The sequence below is a fragment of the Rhinichthys klamathensis genome, unplaced genomic scaffold (assembly GCF_029890125.1).
Source record: "Rhinichthys klamathensis goyatoka isolate OS25496 unplaced genomic scaffold, OSU_Roscu_1.1 h1tg000318l_1, whole genome shotgun sequence".
NCBI lineage: Eukaryota > Metazoa > Chordata > Actinopteri > Cypriniformes > Leuciscidae > Rhinichthys > Rhinichthys klamathensis.
In genome coordinates, this window is record NW_026606834.1 from 835,344 (window position 1) to 853,426 (window position 18,083).

The 18,083-nt window shown below is 34.7% G+C and overlaps 1 protein-coding gene across 1 annotated transcript in view; it reads right to left on the reverse strand.

The window, feature by feature from the left end:
• The window catches only part of LOC130105376 (coiled-coil domain-containing protein 138-like), a 62,393-nt gene that overhangs the window by 12,694 nt on the left and 31,616 nt on the right, over positions 1–18,083 (reverse strand). The window contains exons 12-13 of the mRNA XM_056271361.1: positions 10,759–10,915; positions 891–1,067 (exon numbers count right to left, since the gene is read on the reverse strand). Of these exons, the coding sequence (XP_056127336.1) occupies positions 891–1,067; positions 10,759–10,915 (334 nt within the window). The remainder of the gene's footprint in view (positions 1–890; positions 1,068–10,758; positions 10,916–18,083) is intronic.

The following is an 18,083-nucleotide window of genomic DNA, read 5'->3' on the forward strand; positions in this document are numbered from 1 at the left end:
TATATAAAAATGATCATAAAATTGGATTGAAATAAATAAAAACATAATAAAAAAAATAAAAGATTTGATTAAAACTATTTACATAATTATTTTAAATTATAATTTATTTAAATAAATTCAAACTGATTTAAATTTTTTAATATTTATTACATTTATTTATTAAAATATATTTATTTAAAAAATATTAAAAGACCGAAACAAATACATTTGTTTTCAATAAATAATAAATAAGCAAACATTTATTTAAATAAATAAAACTTAAATACATAAATGCATTTGATTAAAATAAATAAACACAATTTGATTTAAATAAGTAATAAATAAAACAATTATTAAAATAAATAATTAGAATAAAAATAATAATAATGGGATCAAATAAAAAAATATTTAAATTAATTGATAAAAAATTTACAACTTGTTTTCAATAATAAATAAATAAATATTTATTTATTTAAATGAATAAAAATACTTAAAAACATAAATGCATTTGATTAAAATAAAATAAAACAAACGCAATTTGATTTAAATATGTAATAAATGAATAAATTTGGATTAAAACAAAAAAAATTTAAAATGGCTTAAATAAAATAAAAAAAATTGCAATGCAATGGTGAACACAAATTTTACGCATTTTCATAACATTAATATTTTAATGTTTGTTAAAGTATTAACTGGGTCTTTATACTTAAAAAAATATACAGTTGCCTTTAAAATTTTAGGATTTTAGGAAGATCATAATAATTTATTTGCGAGCCCGTGGCATTAAAAGACTGAAAACCCTGTTTTAGGATTAAATGATCATCAAAGTTGTGATTCTTCTAACACACACAGCAGATTCACTCAGTATAGAGGACATCACACAACGGCGTGTAGCATGAAGTGTTTCTCACGTGACTCTGAGCTCATCTGTATCAGGACAGCTGTGGACCGAGCCAGCAGACCCGGACTCCCTCCTCTCAGCAGAACCAGAACCACCGGCAGAGCCTGGTACTCCAGGAACAGCGCCTGTCCTTCATCGGTCCGCACCGCACACGACAGCACGTCTACAGCCTGAGCCAGAACGTCCACTACAGGAGAAGAAGTCAAGACACCTTCATTTATACAGCACCTTTAAAGGGATAGTTCACCCAAAAATGATAAATCTGTCAGTAATGACTCCCTCATGTTGTTCCAACGTTCGTTCATCTTCAGAACACAAATTAAGATATTTTGATTAAATCTGAGAGCTGTCTCACTCCTCCATAGGCTTCTAAGGGATTGAAACTTGCCGGCCCAGAGAGTTATTAAAGACATCGTTAAAATAGTAATCTCACCATAAATGCATTTAATTAAATACTACTATTTTTCACAGTCATCTTTTTACTTTACGACCGGGGTAAAGCAAGGAAAACTACAATTTACTTCAACAATGCGACATAATGAACGACACTCGTCTCATTCGTGGAGGTGGAAAAACAAGTTATTTGTGACATGCAAGATTTATTGTATACAGATTTAAATTATGCAAAAGAAAAGTCTGCTTTTTTTTGGTCAATTTTAAGTTTGAATTTAAAACATTTGTGATTTTAATATAAGTAGCCTACATGGTTAAATTCTGCCACTTGTTTGAGCAACTTAATATATATTTTATATACACTCTAAACAATGCTGGGTTGTTTCAACCCAAATTTGGGTAAAATATGGACAAACCCAAATGTTGGGTTAAAAATGTAATTTCAAATTTTAACCCAACTTCAACTTTCACTTTCAAATGTAAATTTTGTAATTGCATTTTTAACCCAACATTTGGGTTTGTCCATATTTGACCCAAATTTGGGTTGAAACAACCCAGCATTTTTTAGAGTGTAGAAGTAATGCATTGAATAGCCTAATACGTTGTTTAAATTGTGTTTAAACGTCTATTAAATAGTGTATATGTGTACAAAGAGAATCGCACTGGTGACAAAACTGTTTTTAAATAAAAATTGCTGATAACTTCTGGATTTGAAATACAAATAGTGAGTTAATGTGTCTGTGGTACAGCCGTGGATCAGTTGCTCACTGCAAACGCAGCATATGTGAAAGCACTAGCGCGTGCTGTCCTGTACCGCATACGGAGTGTGTGTGAAACGGGCGTTAAGCTGAATAACAACAGAAGAACAAATCTTTAGGGTCTCGGAGAAAAATCTGGTCTATCGGAGACGTCAAATAGATTTCTTAGGAAAGAACAGCTTTTTACAGCTGGATTTCTCATATTTGATAAAGTTTTCATCACTGATTCCATTATTTTCCTGTTTATCACAGTGAAGCTGCTTTGAAACGATCTGTAGCGCTGTAGAAATAAAGACTTGAAACAATATTCTAAATGCAAATATATAAATAAACACACAATCATTCATATTTAGCACTCCAATATAAATGCACTTTTCAAGGAATCTTTATTTATTTTTGTATGATAAACCGTATTACACTATATTATTGAATTAAAAAAGAGTTCATCTCATTTTGCTTGTTTCAACAGAATGTTTCAATATTTGTGCTGGAAAACGAGGATGGTTTGCATCTTTTGTAGTGCATGCGACATTTAATGCCACACTCTAAAAAATGCTGGGTTGTTTCAACCAAAATTTGGGTCAAATATGGACAAACCCAAATGTTGGGTTAAAAATGCAATTAAAAAATTTACAGTTGAAAGTGAAAGTTGAAGTTGGGTTAAAATTTGAAATGACATTTTTAACCCACCATTTGGGTTAAAACAACCCAGCATTGTTTAGAGTGCATAAGACCTTCTGATTGAAGACTTTAACAGTAGAACAGAGATTCGACGCATCATGTTGATGAGATGTTTTAGACATTAATGCAGCTTGAGCCATTTCTCCTGACTATAGGAACGTTCATGACTTCAACATGTTATTCATTTCCATGATGCATCTCCAATTTTTCAATGACTTTTGGTGTCAGAAATAGACCATTTATTAATGGAAAATTGAGTTTGTGTGTTTTTTTAAGCATATAAAGTATGAGATGAACTGCAGACTCGTGTACAACACTGCCATCTGCTGCACAGTGACATCATCAAAGAGAGACCAGGTCAAAAACATGCAAGAATGACCCTAAACGTGAACGTATGTGTGTGTGTAATATTGTTCTATATATAAATTTGTATTTTTATATACAATTCATATTTTTATATATACATACATACATACATAAGTGATTTCCAGCCTAGGAAAATGTACATCTTCACCCTTTGTTCAAATATTACTAAATATTTTGTAGTCATATTGCGCAGTTGTGCTTGGAGTCGATTGTTTTATTAGTGATAATAACGCAATGAAACATGACAAATTGTCCAGCCATCATTTATCATTATCATTATCCAGGCTGTCATACAAAGAAATTATGAACACATGCAAAAACAAGAGAGAACCAATGAGATATTAATAACTGGTTATGTTGTAATCAATGTTTGTTTTTCCTCTAAGCTTTTTGATTAAAACTATTTATATAATTATTTTAAATTATAATTGATTTAAATAAATTGATTTAAAACATAAAATATTTATTAAATGTATTTATTAAAATATATTTATTTAAAAAATATTAAAAGACCGAAACAAATACATTTGTTTTCAATAAATAATAAATAAGCAAACATTTATTTAAATAAATAAAACTTAAATACATAAATGCATTTGATTAAAATAAATTAAATAAATAAACAAAATTTGATTTAAAAATAAATATGTTGTAATCTTTTTGTTTTGCATTGTAAAATAAAAACATGTAGCTTTAGTTTGCTTTTTTTTTTGCCAAATAATTGTGTCAGATAAATACCTTAACTAAGTTCTTCCCTCATATTCAAAAAATATATATCAAATATTTTCCATATATTTTAAAGGTTTAATTGAACTTGTTAATAATTAAAATGCAGTTGCTCATATAATGATTTTAATGCATATAGTGATTGTCTATTTATCTTTACATTTTTATAAACAATTTAATTAATCGGTATATATGATCACAAAAACATAACACTTTTGATTTCAATAATGTATTAGTAAATGTTTAAATTAATATTAAGTAAGATTAATAAATGCTTTAGAAGTATTTCATTGTTAGATCATGTTCACGAATGCTAAAATATGGAACCTTATTGTAAAGTGTTACCAAAAAAAAAAAAAACTATTCTTTTTGCAAAATATTAAAACAGTAAATGCACTGCATGATCATTACTGTGGTTTCCCGGAGTGATTCTTGTCTATTAGACTCATTTCAGGACAATATTGCTCAGACATGTTTGACCTTGCCTTTTACGCCTTTTTTCACCTTTGTCGCCATTGGCTTGCTTAGTTGGGGACATTTAATTTAATATTCAACAATATTATTGATGTGCCTGCATATAGAGCCTAAGCCTCTCCCCTTCCGGTCGACCACGATGGGTCCTTATTTCGGAAAAATATTATATGGTAGTCAATGGCGAGAGACAACAAATATTTTGATCTCGTTTGAATTGTGCCCTGAATTACACATATGATGTTTGTCAATTTAAAAGATACATTTTAAAGTCAAGAAAGTCGCAGTTTGATGTAAAACTGTTGAGGTGTAAGACTGTGAAAACACGTGATTACAAAGACTACAAACCCCAAAGGCGCACATGTTCTCTCAATGAATGAAGCTAACTTTACTGAAGCTAACTTTACTGAAGCTAACTTTACTGAAGCTAACTTTACTGAAGCTAACTTTACTGAAGCTAACTTTACTGAAGCTGACTTTACTGAAGTTAACTTTACTGAAGCTGACTTTACTGAAGCTAACTTTACTGAAGCTAACTTTACTGAAGCTGACTTTACTGAAGCTGACTTTACTGAAGTTAACTTTACTGAAGCTAACTTTACTGAAGCTAACTTTACTGAAGTTAACTTTACTGAAGCTAACTTTAATGAAGCTAACTTTACTGAAGCTAACTTTACTGAAGTTAACTTTACTGAAGCTGACTTTACTGAAGCTAACTTTACTGAAGCTAACTTTACTGAAGTTAACTTTACTGAAGCTGACTTTACTGAAGTTAACTTTACTGAAGCTGACTTTACTGAAGCTAACTTTACTGAAGCTAACTTTACTGAAGCTGACTTTACTGAAGCTGACTTTACTGAAGCTAACTTTACTGAAGCGAACTTTACTGAAGCTAACTTTACTGAAGCTAACTTTACTGAAGCTGACTTTACTGAAGCTAACTTTACTGAAGCTAACTTTACTGAAGCTCACCTTACTGAAGCTAACCTTACTGAAGCTAACTTTACTGAAGATAACCTTACTGAAGCTAACTTTACTGAAGCTAACTTTACTGAAGCTAACCTTACTGAAGCTAACCCTACTGAAGCTAACTTTACTGAAGCTAACTTTACTGAAGCTAACTTTACTGAAGCTGACTTTACTGAAGCTAACTTTACTGAAGCTAACTTTACTGAGCTAACTTAACTGAAGCTAACTTTACTGAAGCTAACTTTACTGAAGCTAACTTTACTGAAGCTGACTTTACTGAAGCTAACTTTACTGAAGCTAACCTTACTGAAGCTAACTTTACTGAAGCTAACTTTACTGAAGCTAACTTTACTGAAGCTAACTTTACTGAAGCTAACTTTACTGAGCTAACTTTACTGAAGCTAACTTTACTGAGCTAACTTTACTGATGCTAACTTTACTGAAGCTGACTTTACTGAAGCTGACTTTACTGATGCTAACTTTACTGAAGCTAACCTTACTGAAGCTAACCCTACTGAAGCTAACTTTACTGAAGCTAACTTTACTGAAGCTGACTTTACTGAAGCTAACTTTACTGAAGCTAACCCTACTGAAGCTAACTTTACTGAAGCTAACTTTACTGAAGCTGACTTTACTGAAGCTAACTTTACTGAAGCTAACCTTACTGAAGCTAACTTTACTGAAGCTAACTTTACTGAAGCTAACTTTACTGAAGCTAACTTTACTGAAGCTAACTTTACTGAGCTAACTTTACTGAAGCTAACTTTACTGAGCTAACTTTACTGAAGCTAACTTTACTGAAGCTGACTTTACTGAAGCTGACTTTACTGATGCTAACTTTACTGAAGCTAACCTTACTGAAGCTAACCCTACTGAAGCTAACTTTACTGAAGCTAACTTTACTGAAGCTAACTTTACTGAAGCTAACTTTACTGAAGCTGACTTTACTTTTTTCTTTTTTTTTTCTTTTTTTTTTATTCACAATACAATACCTCTTCAACACATTACAATAGTACAGTTTGAAGATACAAAGTAGGTTAAGTATCATGAAATGGGTCTCCCAAAGAAGCTAAAAAGCTTATAAATAGGGGCCCATGGTTCTTGTACAAGTAATTATAGACAAGGTACAGTGAGAACACAATAAGTGCACACAGGGAATACCACAACATACGTATTAACAACATACTCACTCATACAATCATACACATATCCCAGTAATCCATGAAAGTCAGTTTTAGAATTAGATATAGGTTAATAAGAACTTATGTTTTAATTGTCTTTTGAAGTTGGAGATAGTGGGCAACACCTTAAGACCATCATCAATCCCGTTCCAGATCTGCGGCCCCTTACAAACAACACTCATACTGGTGCGCACATGTCGGCGGTATTTTCCGAATATAAGTGGTTTGATTCTCGTTTGGTATGTATGCCGGGGGCTGTAGATAGGAACAAGACTACTCAACCTAGGGTTCAGGCTATTTACGATTTGAAACATTAGACAGGCATTATGATATTTATTTAGCTCAGCCAGTCTTAATATCTTAAAGTGATAAAAAAAGGGGCGGGTCGGGGAATTTATCTCCGACCAGGACAGAGCCCGTATGGCTTTCTTTTGCAAGGTTTTGAGTTTTTTAAGATGACTTGTAAAGGTGTTGCACCATATCACATTACAATAGATAAGATGTGGTTCAAAGAGAGTTTTATACATCATCATAAGGGCAGACAGAGGAAGAAAGTGCCTGATCTTATAAAACAAGCCAACATACTTTGATAATTTATTTACTAGATGGTCAATATGACATTTAAAGCTAAGAGATTCATCAATGAGGACCCCCAAAAATGTTGTTGAGTATACTCTTTTTATTACCTGCCCATTGATTTTAATCAGGCATTGTGCAGTGTTTTTTTAAAAAGCTGATTTTTTGTTCGCATTAAATAAAATGAAATTTGTTTTGCTAATATTTAATGACAGTTTGTTACATTTAAACCAGGAGTCAACTTTAGTTAACTCTGAGTTTACTATATCTTGTAGTATATGTGGGTTTCTGTGTGATGCAAATAGATTTGTGTCGTCAGCAAAAATTATTTTATGAAATATTTTAGAGGAATTTATAGAATCATTTATGTATATAATGAATAGAAGTGGACCCAAGATTGAACCTTGGGGGACCCCATAGATTATAGGTATACAAGTAGAGTTTTGATCATCGACATGGACATACTGTTCCCTCTCATTTAGATAACTTCTGAACCATTCAAGTGCTAGACCTCTGATACCATAATGATGTAATTTGTATAATAAGATATCAAAGTCAATGGTGTCAAATGCTTTTGATAGGTCCAAGAAGACACCAACACCGCATTTTCCCTCTTCAATACAGTCATTAATTTGTTCTATTAAGTCGCGTTTTGCCATACAGGTTGTGCTCTTTTTTCTAAAACCATATTGTGAAGGGACAAGAATATCCAATTTGTCAAGATAACCACTAAGTCTATTGTGTACCACTTTCTCCATTACTTTAGAGAAAGTGGGTAGAATTGATATGGGCCGGTAATTGCTCATATCATTTCTGTCACCAGATTTAAAAATTGGGATTATCTTAGCAATTTTTGTCATTTTTGGTACAGTACCAGTAAATAAAGAAAGATTAATACAATGAGCCAATGGTTCTACAATAATGTTCGCTACTGCCTTCATGATCCTACTGCATATTCCATCCACACCAGCTGAGCATGAGCTCCTCAAGTCCAAAATGATCTTGAGGAGTTCAGTACCGTCTGTTGGCATCATAAAAAATGAGTGAGTGTAGCTACCAGAGAGAAAGTGCTTAAAGGTGACATCCTGGGGTTGGCTTATCTTTTTAGACAAATTTGCACCTATTGAAGCAAAATGATCATTAAAAGTCTGTGTTAGATCAGCTTTGGCATCACCAATGTCAGGTAGAACAGTCGGTTTATGCCTCCTATTAAGAACTTCATTTAGAACATTCCATGTCCTCCTGCAGTCCCCCTGCGAACCTTTTAACAGTTCGGTATAGTGAATTCGTTTTCTTTTTCTTATGATCTGTGTTAGTTTATTTTTATATGAAATATATTTCTCTTTTTTTAAGATAGAAGGGCTTTTTATGTAAGATTTATAAAGCTTAGCTTTATATTTAATTGACTTCAAAATCCCCTTTGTGATCCAAGGGTTCTGGAGAGTAGTACTGCATCTGACAGTCTTCTCAGGAATACTGAAGCTAACCTTACTGAAGCTGACTTTACTGAAGCTGACTTTACTGAAGCTGACTTTACTGAAGCTAACTTTACTGAAGCTAACATTACTGATGCTAACTTTACTGAAGCTAACTTTACTGAAGCTAACTTTACTGAAGCTAACTTTACTGAAGCTAACTTTACTGAAGCCAACTTTACTGAAGCTAACTTTACTGAAGCTAACCTTACTGAAGCTAACCTTACTGAAGCTAACCTTACTGAAGCTGACTTTACTGAAGCTGACTTTACTGAAGCTGACTTTACTGAAGCTAACTTTACTGAAGCTAACATTACTGAAGCTAACTTTACTGAAGCTAACTTTACTGAAGCTAACTTTACTGAAGCCAACTTTACTGAAGCTAACCTTACTGAAGCTAACTTTACTGAAGCTAACATTACTGAAGCTAACTTTACTGAAGCTAACTTTACTGAAGCTGACTTTACTGAAGCTAACCTTACTGAAGCTAACCTTACTGAAGCTAACCTTACTGAAGCTAACCTTACTGAAGCTAACTTTACTGAAGCTAACTTTACTGAAGCTAACCTTACTAAAGCTAACCTTACTGAAGCTAACCTTACTGAAGCTAACTTTACTGAAGCTGACTTTACTGAAGCTAACTTTACTGAAGCTAACTTTACTGAAGCTGACTTTACTGAAGCTAACTTTACTGAAGCTGACTTTACTGAAGCTGACTTTACTGAAGCTAACTTTACTGAAGCTAACCTTACTGAAGCTGACTTTACTAAAGCTGACTTTACTGAAGCTAACATTACTAAAGCTAACTTTACTGAAGCTAACTTTACTGAAGCTAACTTTACTGAAGCTAACTTTACTGAAGCTAACCTTACTGAAGCTAACTTTACTGAAGCTGACTTTAATGAAGCTAACTTTACTGAAGCTAACTTTACTGAAGCTAACTTTACTGAAGCTAACTTTACTGAGCTAACTTTACTGATGCTAACTTTAATGAAGCTAACTTTACTGAAGCTAACTTTACTAAAGCTGACTTTAATGAAGCTAACTTTACTGAAGCTAACTTTACTAAAGCTGACTTTACTGAAGCTAACTTTACTGAAGCTAACTTTACTGAAGCTGACTTTACTGAAGCTAACTTTACTGATGCTAACTTTACTGAAGCTAACTTTACTGAAGCTAACCTTACTGAAGCTAACCTTACTGAAGCTAACCTTACTGAAGCTAACTTTACTGAAGCTAACTTTACTGAAGCTAACTTTACTGAAGCTAACTTTACTGAAGCTAACTTTACTGAAACTAACTTTACTGAAGCTAACTTTACTAAAGCTAACTGTACTGAAACTAACTTTACTGAAGCTAACTTTACTAAAGCTAACTTTACTGAAGCTAACTCTACTGAAGCTAACTTTACTGAAGCTAACTTTACTGAAGCTAACTTTACTGAAGCTAACTTTACTGAAGCTAACTTTACTGAAACTAACTTTACTGAAGCTAACTTTACTAAAGCTAACTGTACTGAAACTAACTTTACTGAAGCTAACTTTACTAAAGCTAACTTTACTGAAGCTAACTCTACTGAAGCTAACTTTACTGAAGCTACCTTTACTGAAGCTAACTTTACTGAAGCTAACTTTACTGAAGCTAACTTTACTGAAGCTAAGCTAACGTCTGTCATTGTTTCTATAGTCTTACGTTATAATCGTAGCGTTACGCCGTCATCGAGTGTTTTGTACCAGACTGCACACACACCAGCAGCGGATCTCGCTCGTTGTTTCGCTTCCCGGGAGATGTAGTTCATCGAGCGATTTTCACATAAAACTAAATGTCACTCTTCTGTTTCATGACAAACTGCGACTTTCTTGACTCTCATAATTATCTTTTAAATTGACAAACATCATATGTGTAATTCAGGGCACAGTTCAGACGGAATAAAAAGATAAGTTGTCTCTCGCCATCGACTACCATACATATTTTTTCCGAAATAAGGTCCCATGAGCCGGAAGCGGAGGGGAGGGGCTTAGGCTCTCTATAGACACCATTACATGAGAACTGAACTGAGCTGGACGATGACATCACTGTTTTCTCCAGAGCGGCTATATATAAATGAACTAAATTAATAACTTTTTTACAACAAAAATGAAACATCACTGAACTTACTTAAGCTGGACTATGACGCTATTTTCTTCTAGAAACATTATTTTCCTGTTATGACTGTAAAGCTGCTTTGAAACACTGTATTGTAAAAAGCGCTGTATAAATAAAGCTGACTCGACTTGTTTGACCTTGACTGATGGTTTTGATGATGATGAGGCTGCACAGAAAGCGTGTGTGAAGACAGGAGCTCTTAAACAGTGGACACACACGCGGACGAGCCGGGTCACATGATCCTCGAGACACCTCGTCACCCAGCCTCCTCAGCGTGGACGTCAGGACAGCGTGCTGGAAGAGAGAGACCGAGATGTGGCGTTAAAACACACACTACTGAACGAATGTATTCCTTTTTTAGCAATTTACCCTTGAAAACTCTACCACAAGCTTATAGGGACCTTCTTGATGCCCCAGTTAGTAGAGAAGAGGCTATGCAAGCACTTCAGAGTCTCCAGGCCGGTAAAGCACCGGGCCCGGATGGCATAAGTTCTGAATTATATAAGGAATTCCATTATGTCCTGTTGGATCCCCTTCTTGAGATGTTAAACCACTCTTTTGAATTAGGATTGCTGCCCGATTCGCTAAGAGACGCTGATATTTCGTTGATTTTAAAAAAAGGGAAAGATCCAGAGGATTGCGGATCTTACAGGCCGATAGCTCTGCTCAATTCTGATTTGAAACTGTTATCCAAAATACTTGCACTCAGATTAGAGCAAGTATTGCCAATATTAGTCTGTGAGGACCAGACTGGTTTCATTAAAGGAAGGAGTTCTAGCCACAATGTCAGAAGGCTTTTAAACATAATTAATATCTCACAGAATCAAAAACTTGACACTTTAGTTATTTCATTAGATGCCGAAAAGGCATTTGATCGTGTTGAGTGGCCCTACTTATTTTATACTTTGCAGAAATTTGGGTTTGGGGACAAGTTCTTGAGGTGGGTGCAGCTGCTCTATAATAAACCTTCATCTGCCGTCTTCACTAATGGCATCAGATCTAAAACATTTCTTCTGGGTAGGGGTACCAGGCAGGGCTGCCCACTTTCGCCATTATTGTTTGCCCTTGCCGTTGAACCCTTGGCAGAAGCCATAAGACATGATTCATTGATTAAAGGGGTTACAATAAATGACAGACAACACAAGATTTCACTCTATGCAGACGATATTCTGCTATTTTTGTCGGATGCTAATACATCAGTTCCACGACTGGTTGATGTTATACACTTCTTTGGAGAATTTTCTGGTTATAAGATTAATTTGACAAAATCTGTTGCTTTACCATTGGGCAGTCTCACCTCGGAAACACAAATGCTCTCCTCTTTCCCTGTTAAATATTCCATGTCAGGTTTTACTTACCTAGGTCTTCATATAACCCCAACATTCCAACATATATTTAAAAGTAACTTTGCTCCTCTTTTAAAAAAAATTCATAATGATTTGCAGAGGTGGAATGCTCTTCCCGTATCTTTTCTGGGAAGAATTGCTATAATCAAAATGAACATTTTACCTCGTTTAATATACCCTTTAATGATGCTGCCTATTTTACTTTCTAGCAAGGTTATTAAGGAGCTTAATGGATGGCTTTCTCGTTTTATATGGAGTAAAAGGAAACCAAAACTGAAAATGAGCAAACTACAGCTCCCTAGTCATAAGGGTGGTCTAGATGTTCCCGATATCAGATTGTATCAGCTGGCGTGTCAGCTTCGTTTTGTGGCGGACTGGTTGAAGAATGATCCAGATTCTATTTGGCTTGATCTTGAAGCCTCACAATCTCTGTGCCCTCTTCAGAATCTTTTGTTTGTTGTCAATCCTAAAAAGTTAAAAGTTCTATATGATAGCCCAATCATACGGAACACTCTTAAAGCTTGGGCACAGTCGCGCAAGCTAGAGGGTAGGTTTAATCTGACATCAGCCCTTACACCAATTCAAAATAATCCAGATTTTCCACCTGGTACTGATGACTCTGGGTTTAACCTCTGGAATTCTTTAGGTATTGTGAGGCTGAAAGATATATTTGAGGGTTCGTCTCTTCTGTCTTTTGAACAGTTGTCTGCTAAATTTAATCTGCCAAGACATCATTTCTTTAGGTACTTGCAGCTAAGAGACTTCATTGGAAAAAAGACCACTTTGAGTACTGATAATTCTAGGACTGAAATTGAGAAAATACTACAAGAAGACACGAGACAAAAAAAAAAAATATCTCATATTTATGTTACACTAAGTCTGACTCTCCCAGGAGACACAGATAATCTCAGACAGATGTGGGAAAATGATTTTGTAGTAAATATCTCAAGAGAGGATTGGGATTTAGTCTGGGATCATGCTAAAAGAATATCAGTGTGTAACAGAGCACGTGCTATTCAATTCAAAATAATACGTCGGCTACATATCACCCCTTATATTAGAAATAAAATGGACCCCAAACTTTCCCCCAATTGCTCAAAATGTAAAATTTCAGTTGGTAATTATATTCACTGTATTTGGGCTTGTCCTAAAATTCAGTTGTTTTGGAAGAAAATCGCAGACCACATTGGCAATATTCTGGGAATAACAATTGATGTTGATCCTTGTCCATTTATTCTAGGTCTGCCGGCTGGTATTGTTTTGAATAAATATCATGAAAGACTTTTTAGTATTTTAACTTTTGCTGCAAGAAAGAACATTTTGATGTTTTGGATAAGTGAAAAAAGTCCTTCAATTAAAAAATGGCATAACCTTGTAAAAGAGCTCATCCCAATGGAATTTTTAACATGTATATTACATTCTTCAACAGATATATTCAATCGGATATGGACACCCTATTTGGACTATGTTTCTCTCACTTTGGACGATTGCTTACTTTTTTCTTGAAAGCTGTTGTGTTGGCTCAAAGCGAGAAGCCTATTCCTGTGAATGTTTATGTATCTTCCATTGTAACCTATCTTTTTATTTTATTTCATTGCAAATTGATTTGAGAATTGTGCATTTAAGGTCTGCCCGAACTGTTGTCCTTTTTTTTTTGGTGTTGTTTGTTCTGTTGGAACAAAACTAACAAAATTTCAATAAAAAAAAAAAAACAAAAAAAAAAAAAAAAAAAAACACACACTACTGCAGGCACTGGGGAGTCCGTCCGTCTGCCTGAATGAAACAAAACAGCTTGGAATAAACATCTAATACTAATACATTAGGAAACGTGGAAATGCTTTTTACAAAACTTCAGACAAAGCTATTTCTTTGACAATTTTTTTTTTTTAAACTTGTTTTTTAACCTTTGATCTAAAGCATATGGAAACTGAACTGTGAGAGATGATGATGATGATCACTGAGCTCTTAAAAACACACACGGTTGTTTGATTTAATATTAATGTTTTTTTTCTCATTATTGTTGTTATTATTGGACTTTATTTTATTTGTATTAATGACACTGAATATTAGATGTATGCTGTCATATTAAGACAGAGAGGACGAGTCATATTAAGCAACTGTTCACTTATGACATAACCGAGAGAAAATTTGCCAAGACGGGTATTTAGACATTATTTTGTGTTTATGTGTCCGTTTAAGGGCAAGTAAATGCGAAAGAGGAGTCAATTCGGTGTTCGAGCTCTATATGAAAGGGGTCTCTCTCTCTCTATATATATATATATATATAGAAGGTCATGGCAACAACAATGTGTTTTTGCCAATTTTTTAATTGGCCAAGCTAAGTTAGCCATTTTGAAATCCCACCAGTGTAAAAATGCAGGAAAGGACGTTGATATGGAAGCTATGTTTAGGTCTTTAATAGAATCTCGAGTGACCATTGAGTATACATATTACAAATACACTGATAATGTTGCTTTGTTTGAATGGAGATGGGGTGTGAGAGAGGCACTGATGACTGTGAGTGCGTATGGAAGCTTAGTTTATAATTGGTAAAATGCTTGTTATTTGTGATGTATTTTGTCTTAAACCCTAAATTGCTTTAAATAAAAGGGGTTTAAAGTCTTTCTATCTCTCCGTCTCTCTCTCTCTCTCTCTCTCTCTCTCTCTCCATCTCAATTCAATTCAGAAAGCTTTATTGGCATGACAAAGAAAATACATTTTGTATTGCCAAAGCATCCAAACAACATAGAAAATGATTTAGAACATTTAGTGCACAAAAATAATAATACTGATATCATTAAACAATAATAATAAAATAAACAAAGATTAATAAATAAAATAAATGATTTAGGATTTAGAAATCATCTATGTAAAAAACAAAAACAAACAATATTGAACATTATATACATGTGTGTAGGTCTTAGGCTGTGAGTGAATGTGTGTGTGTGTGTGTGTGTAGGTCTTAGGCTGTGAGTGAATGTGTGTGTGTGTGTGTGTGTTTGTGTGTGTGTGTGTGTAGGTCTTAGGCTGTGAGTGAGTGTGTGTGTAGGTCTTAGGTTGTGAGTGAGTGTGTGTGTGTGTGTGTGTAGGTCTCTCTCTCTCTCTCTCTCTCTCTCTCTCTCTCTCTGTGCGCATGTGCTGAGTGAGTGGGCGGAGCGCTGAGTGTTTGGCGTGTGTGTCAGGTACGAGTGATCTTTTTTTTTTCTATCTTTCTATCTTTTTGTATTGTTTTGTTTTTTGGAGATTTAAATTTAGGGATTGTTTTTTCATTTATTCGGGGTGTACGGAGGTGTTTAATAGTCTAATCTAGGGCGTCAGCTCCCGGTTATTGTACTGGGAGCATGGCTGCCCCAGGTAGCGGGAAGTTTGATTTTTTTGACGCGCCGTCATGGTGTGAAAATAGACTCAGCGGTTAGTATAGAAGACTGTAGCCTGGCTGTAGGAGAAGTGATTGGGCCTGAGAACATTCTGTCTGCGTCTCGCATGAACAGCGCTATTGTTGTGTTTGTGAAGACAATTGAATTAGCGAACCAGTTGGTAGAAATTGGAGTAGTGCTTAATGGTATTTTTACCCAAGTGCTCCCTCTTTCTACTCCTTCGAAAAAAGTGACTCTTTCTAATGTGCCGCCTTTCATTTCAAACGAAATTTTGACCAGAATGCTTTCACGTTATGGTAAATTGGTTTCTCCTATAAAAATGATTCCAATTGGGTGCAAGTCACCATTGTTGAAGCATATTGTGTCATTTAGGCGTTATGTCTATATGGTTCTTCAAGACAACCTGGACGAATTAGATCTGTCTCTAAATTTTCGTCATGAAGACTTTAATTATGTCATTTTCGCCACAACAAATACTATGAAATGTTTTGGTTGTGGTGAGACAGGGCATCTTATCCGCGCTTGTCCAGTCAAAGTGAATACGACAAATAAAAATCCTCCACCGGTTGATGGTGAGGAAAATAACGTTGTTCGTGACGAGGAAATGCAGAATGTTGCCGCTGTATTACCTACTGATGCTGAGGTGCCTGGAACGAGTATGGCTCAAAAATCGGTAACGTTAGCAGTAACAAACACTGAAAGAGTAACAGAAGCTGTGCTGGTGGATAAGACTACTGAAGAGGCGAGTGTAGGCGCCGCTGAGGCGGAGGAGGATGAAGTATCTGCGGTGAGCGGTCGGGCGAACGAGTCGCAGAACAGTGACGGCTCGGCCACTGCAGTTGAGCAACTTTTAGCCGGTATAGAGGGGGATCGCTGTTCTGTGATTGATTCGGAAGATTGTGCCTTTAAAACGCCTCAAAAGAGGAGACTAAAACAACGTCATGATGTTGGTAAACAGGTGAAAAGAATGGATGATTGTAGTATGAGTCAGAGTCAGACTGATACAGAGGGTGAGAGTGATGCTTCTGAATGTAACGTTAGTGAATCATGTAGTTTACCTCAGAGTGGATTTTCCAGCCGGTCTTACAGTGCAGAAGATATAAAGTCTTTTCTTAAAGTGACAAAAAATGCGAGAAAAGTTCGTGTTGAAGAATATTTCCCTGATGTGTTACAGTTTATTGAAAAAGCAAAGGCTTTTAGAAGTGATGGAGGTTTCACTAATCAGGAAGTGTATCGTCTGAAGAAAATTTTTGCAAAACTGAATGTACAACCTGGACTCAATGTTAGTTAGGATAATGGGTAAATATAATCTTTCTCTGTTTGTTTTCTTTCGGCTGTATTTGCTATGGTTATTTCTCTTCACATTTATGGGAGAATTTTGTGTTTCTTCTCTAAATATAAATGGGGCAAGTGATATAAGGAAAAGATTTCAATTATTTGAGATAATAAAACAGAAGAAAATTGATGTTTTGTTTGCTCAAGAAAGTCATACTGATGTATTAAATTCTTCTGATTGGGCAAGAGATTTTGATGGTTTATCTGTTTTAAGTCATTTGACCACAACTAGTGGTGGAGTTGCCATTTTATTCTCTAAGAACTTTATTCCCTGTTCTTATCAGGTTGATGAAATTATAAAAGGTAGACTTTTAAAAGTTATAGCTTCCTATGAAAATCGTTCTTTTGTTTTTATTTGTGTGTATGTCCCAAATAATGCATTAGAAAGAATGATTTTTCTAGATACACTGAGTGATGTTTTATGTCATTGCAATTCTGATGATTTATTATTTTTAGGAGGGGATTTTAATTGCACTGAGCACATTTTAGATCGAAATCATGTTGAACCGCATATGCTTTCACAAAAGCGGCTCATTCAGCTATTGAAATCGCATGAGATTGTTGATGTTTGGAGAAATTTTCATGGTAATCAAAGGCAATATACATGGGCTCATGCTTATGATAACTTAATTTCTTTAGCCAGATTAGATAGGTTTTATGGTTTCAAACACCAGCTTAGTTTTTTCAGAAGCTGTTCAATTGTTCCAGTAAGCTTTTCTGATCATAGCTTAATACAGTGTGTTGTGTCTTTGAGCTCCATTAAACCAAAAAGTGCTTACTGGCATTTTAATAATAATTTATTATGTGACAACCATTTTAAAGATATTTTTAAAGAATTCTGGAATATTTTTAGAACTACAAAATCGTCTTTCAAGTCTTTACAGCAGTGGTGGGACATTGCAAAAGTGCAGATTAAGCAGTTGTGCCAACAATATACTTGCAACTTCACGAGAGACATAACCTGTTCAATGAAAATTATAGAGAAAGAATTATTAGAACTTCAGGAGATTGCTGATAGTACAGGAAATTTGACCCATTTTGAAACTTTTCATAAAAAGAAAAATTCATTAGCTGAACTTTTAGACACAGTCGCACAAGGAGCTCTGGTCAGATCACGTTTTCAGAGTGTAGAATTGATGGATGCACCCTCAAAAATTTTCTTTAATTTGGAGAGAAAAAAACGGGCAGAAAAGGTTTATTCATGCCTTACGCTCAGAAGCTGGAGCCTTGTTGTCAGACCCTTCTGACATTCGAAGAAGAGCAATTCGTTTTTATGAAGAACTGTACAAAAGTGAACTCGCACATGAACAAACTGATGGTAATGTCTTTCTTAATAATTTACCTCAGTTATCCGATGAAGCTAATGCTGGACTCAGCCAAGCTTTAACTCTGGAAGAGTTGGAA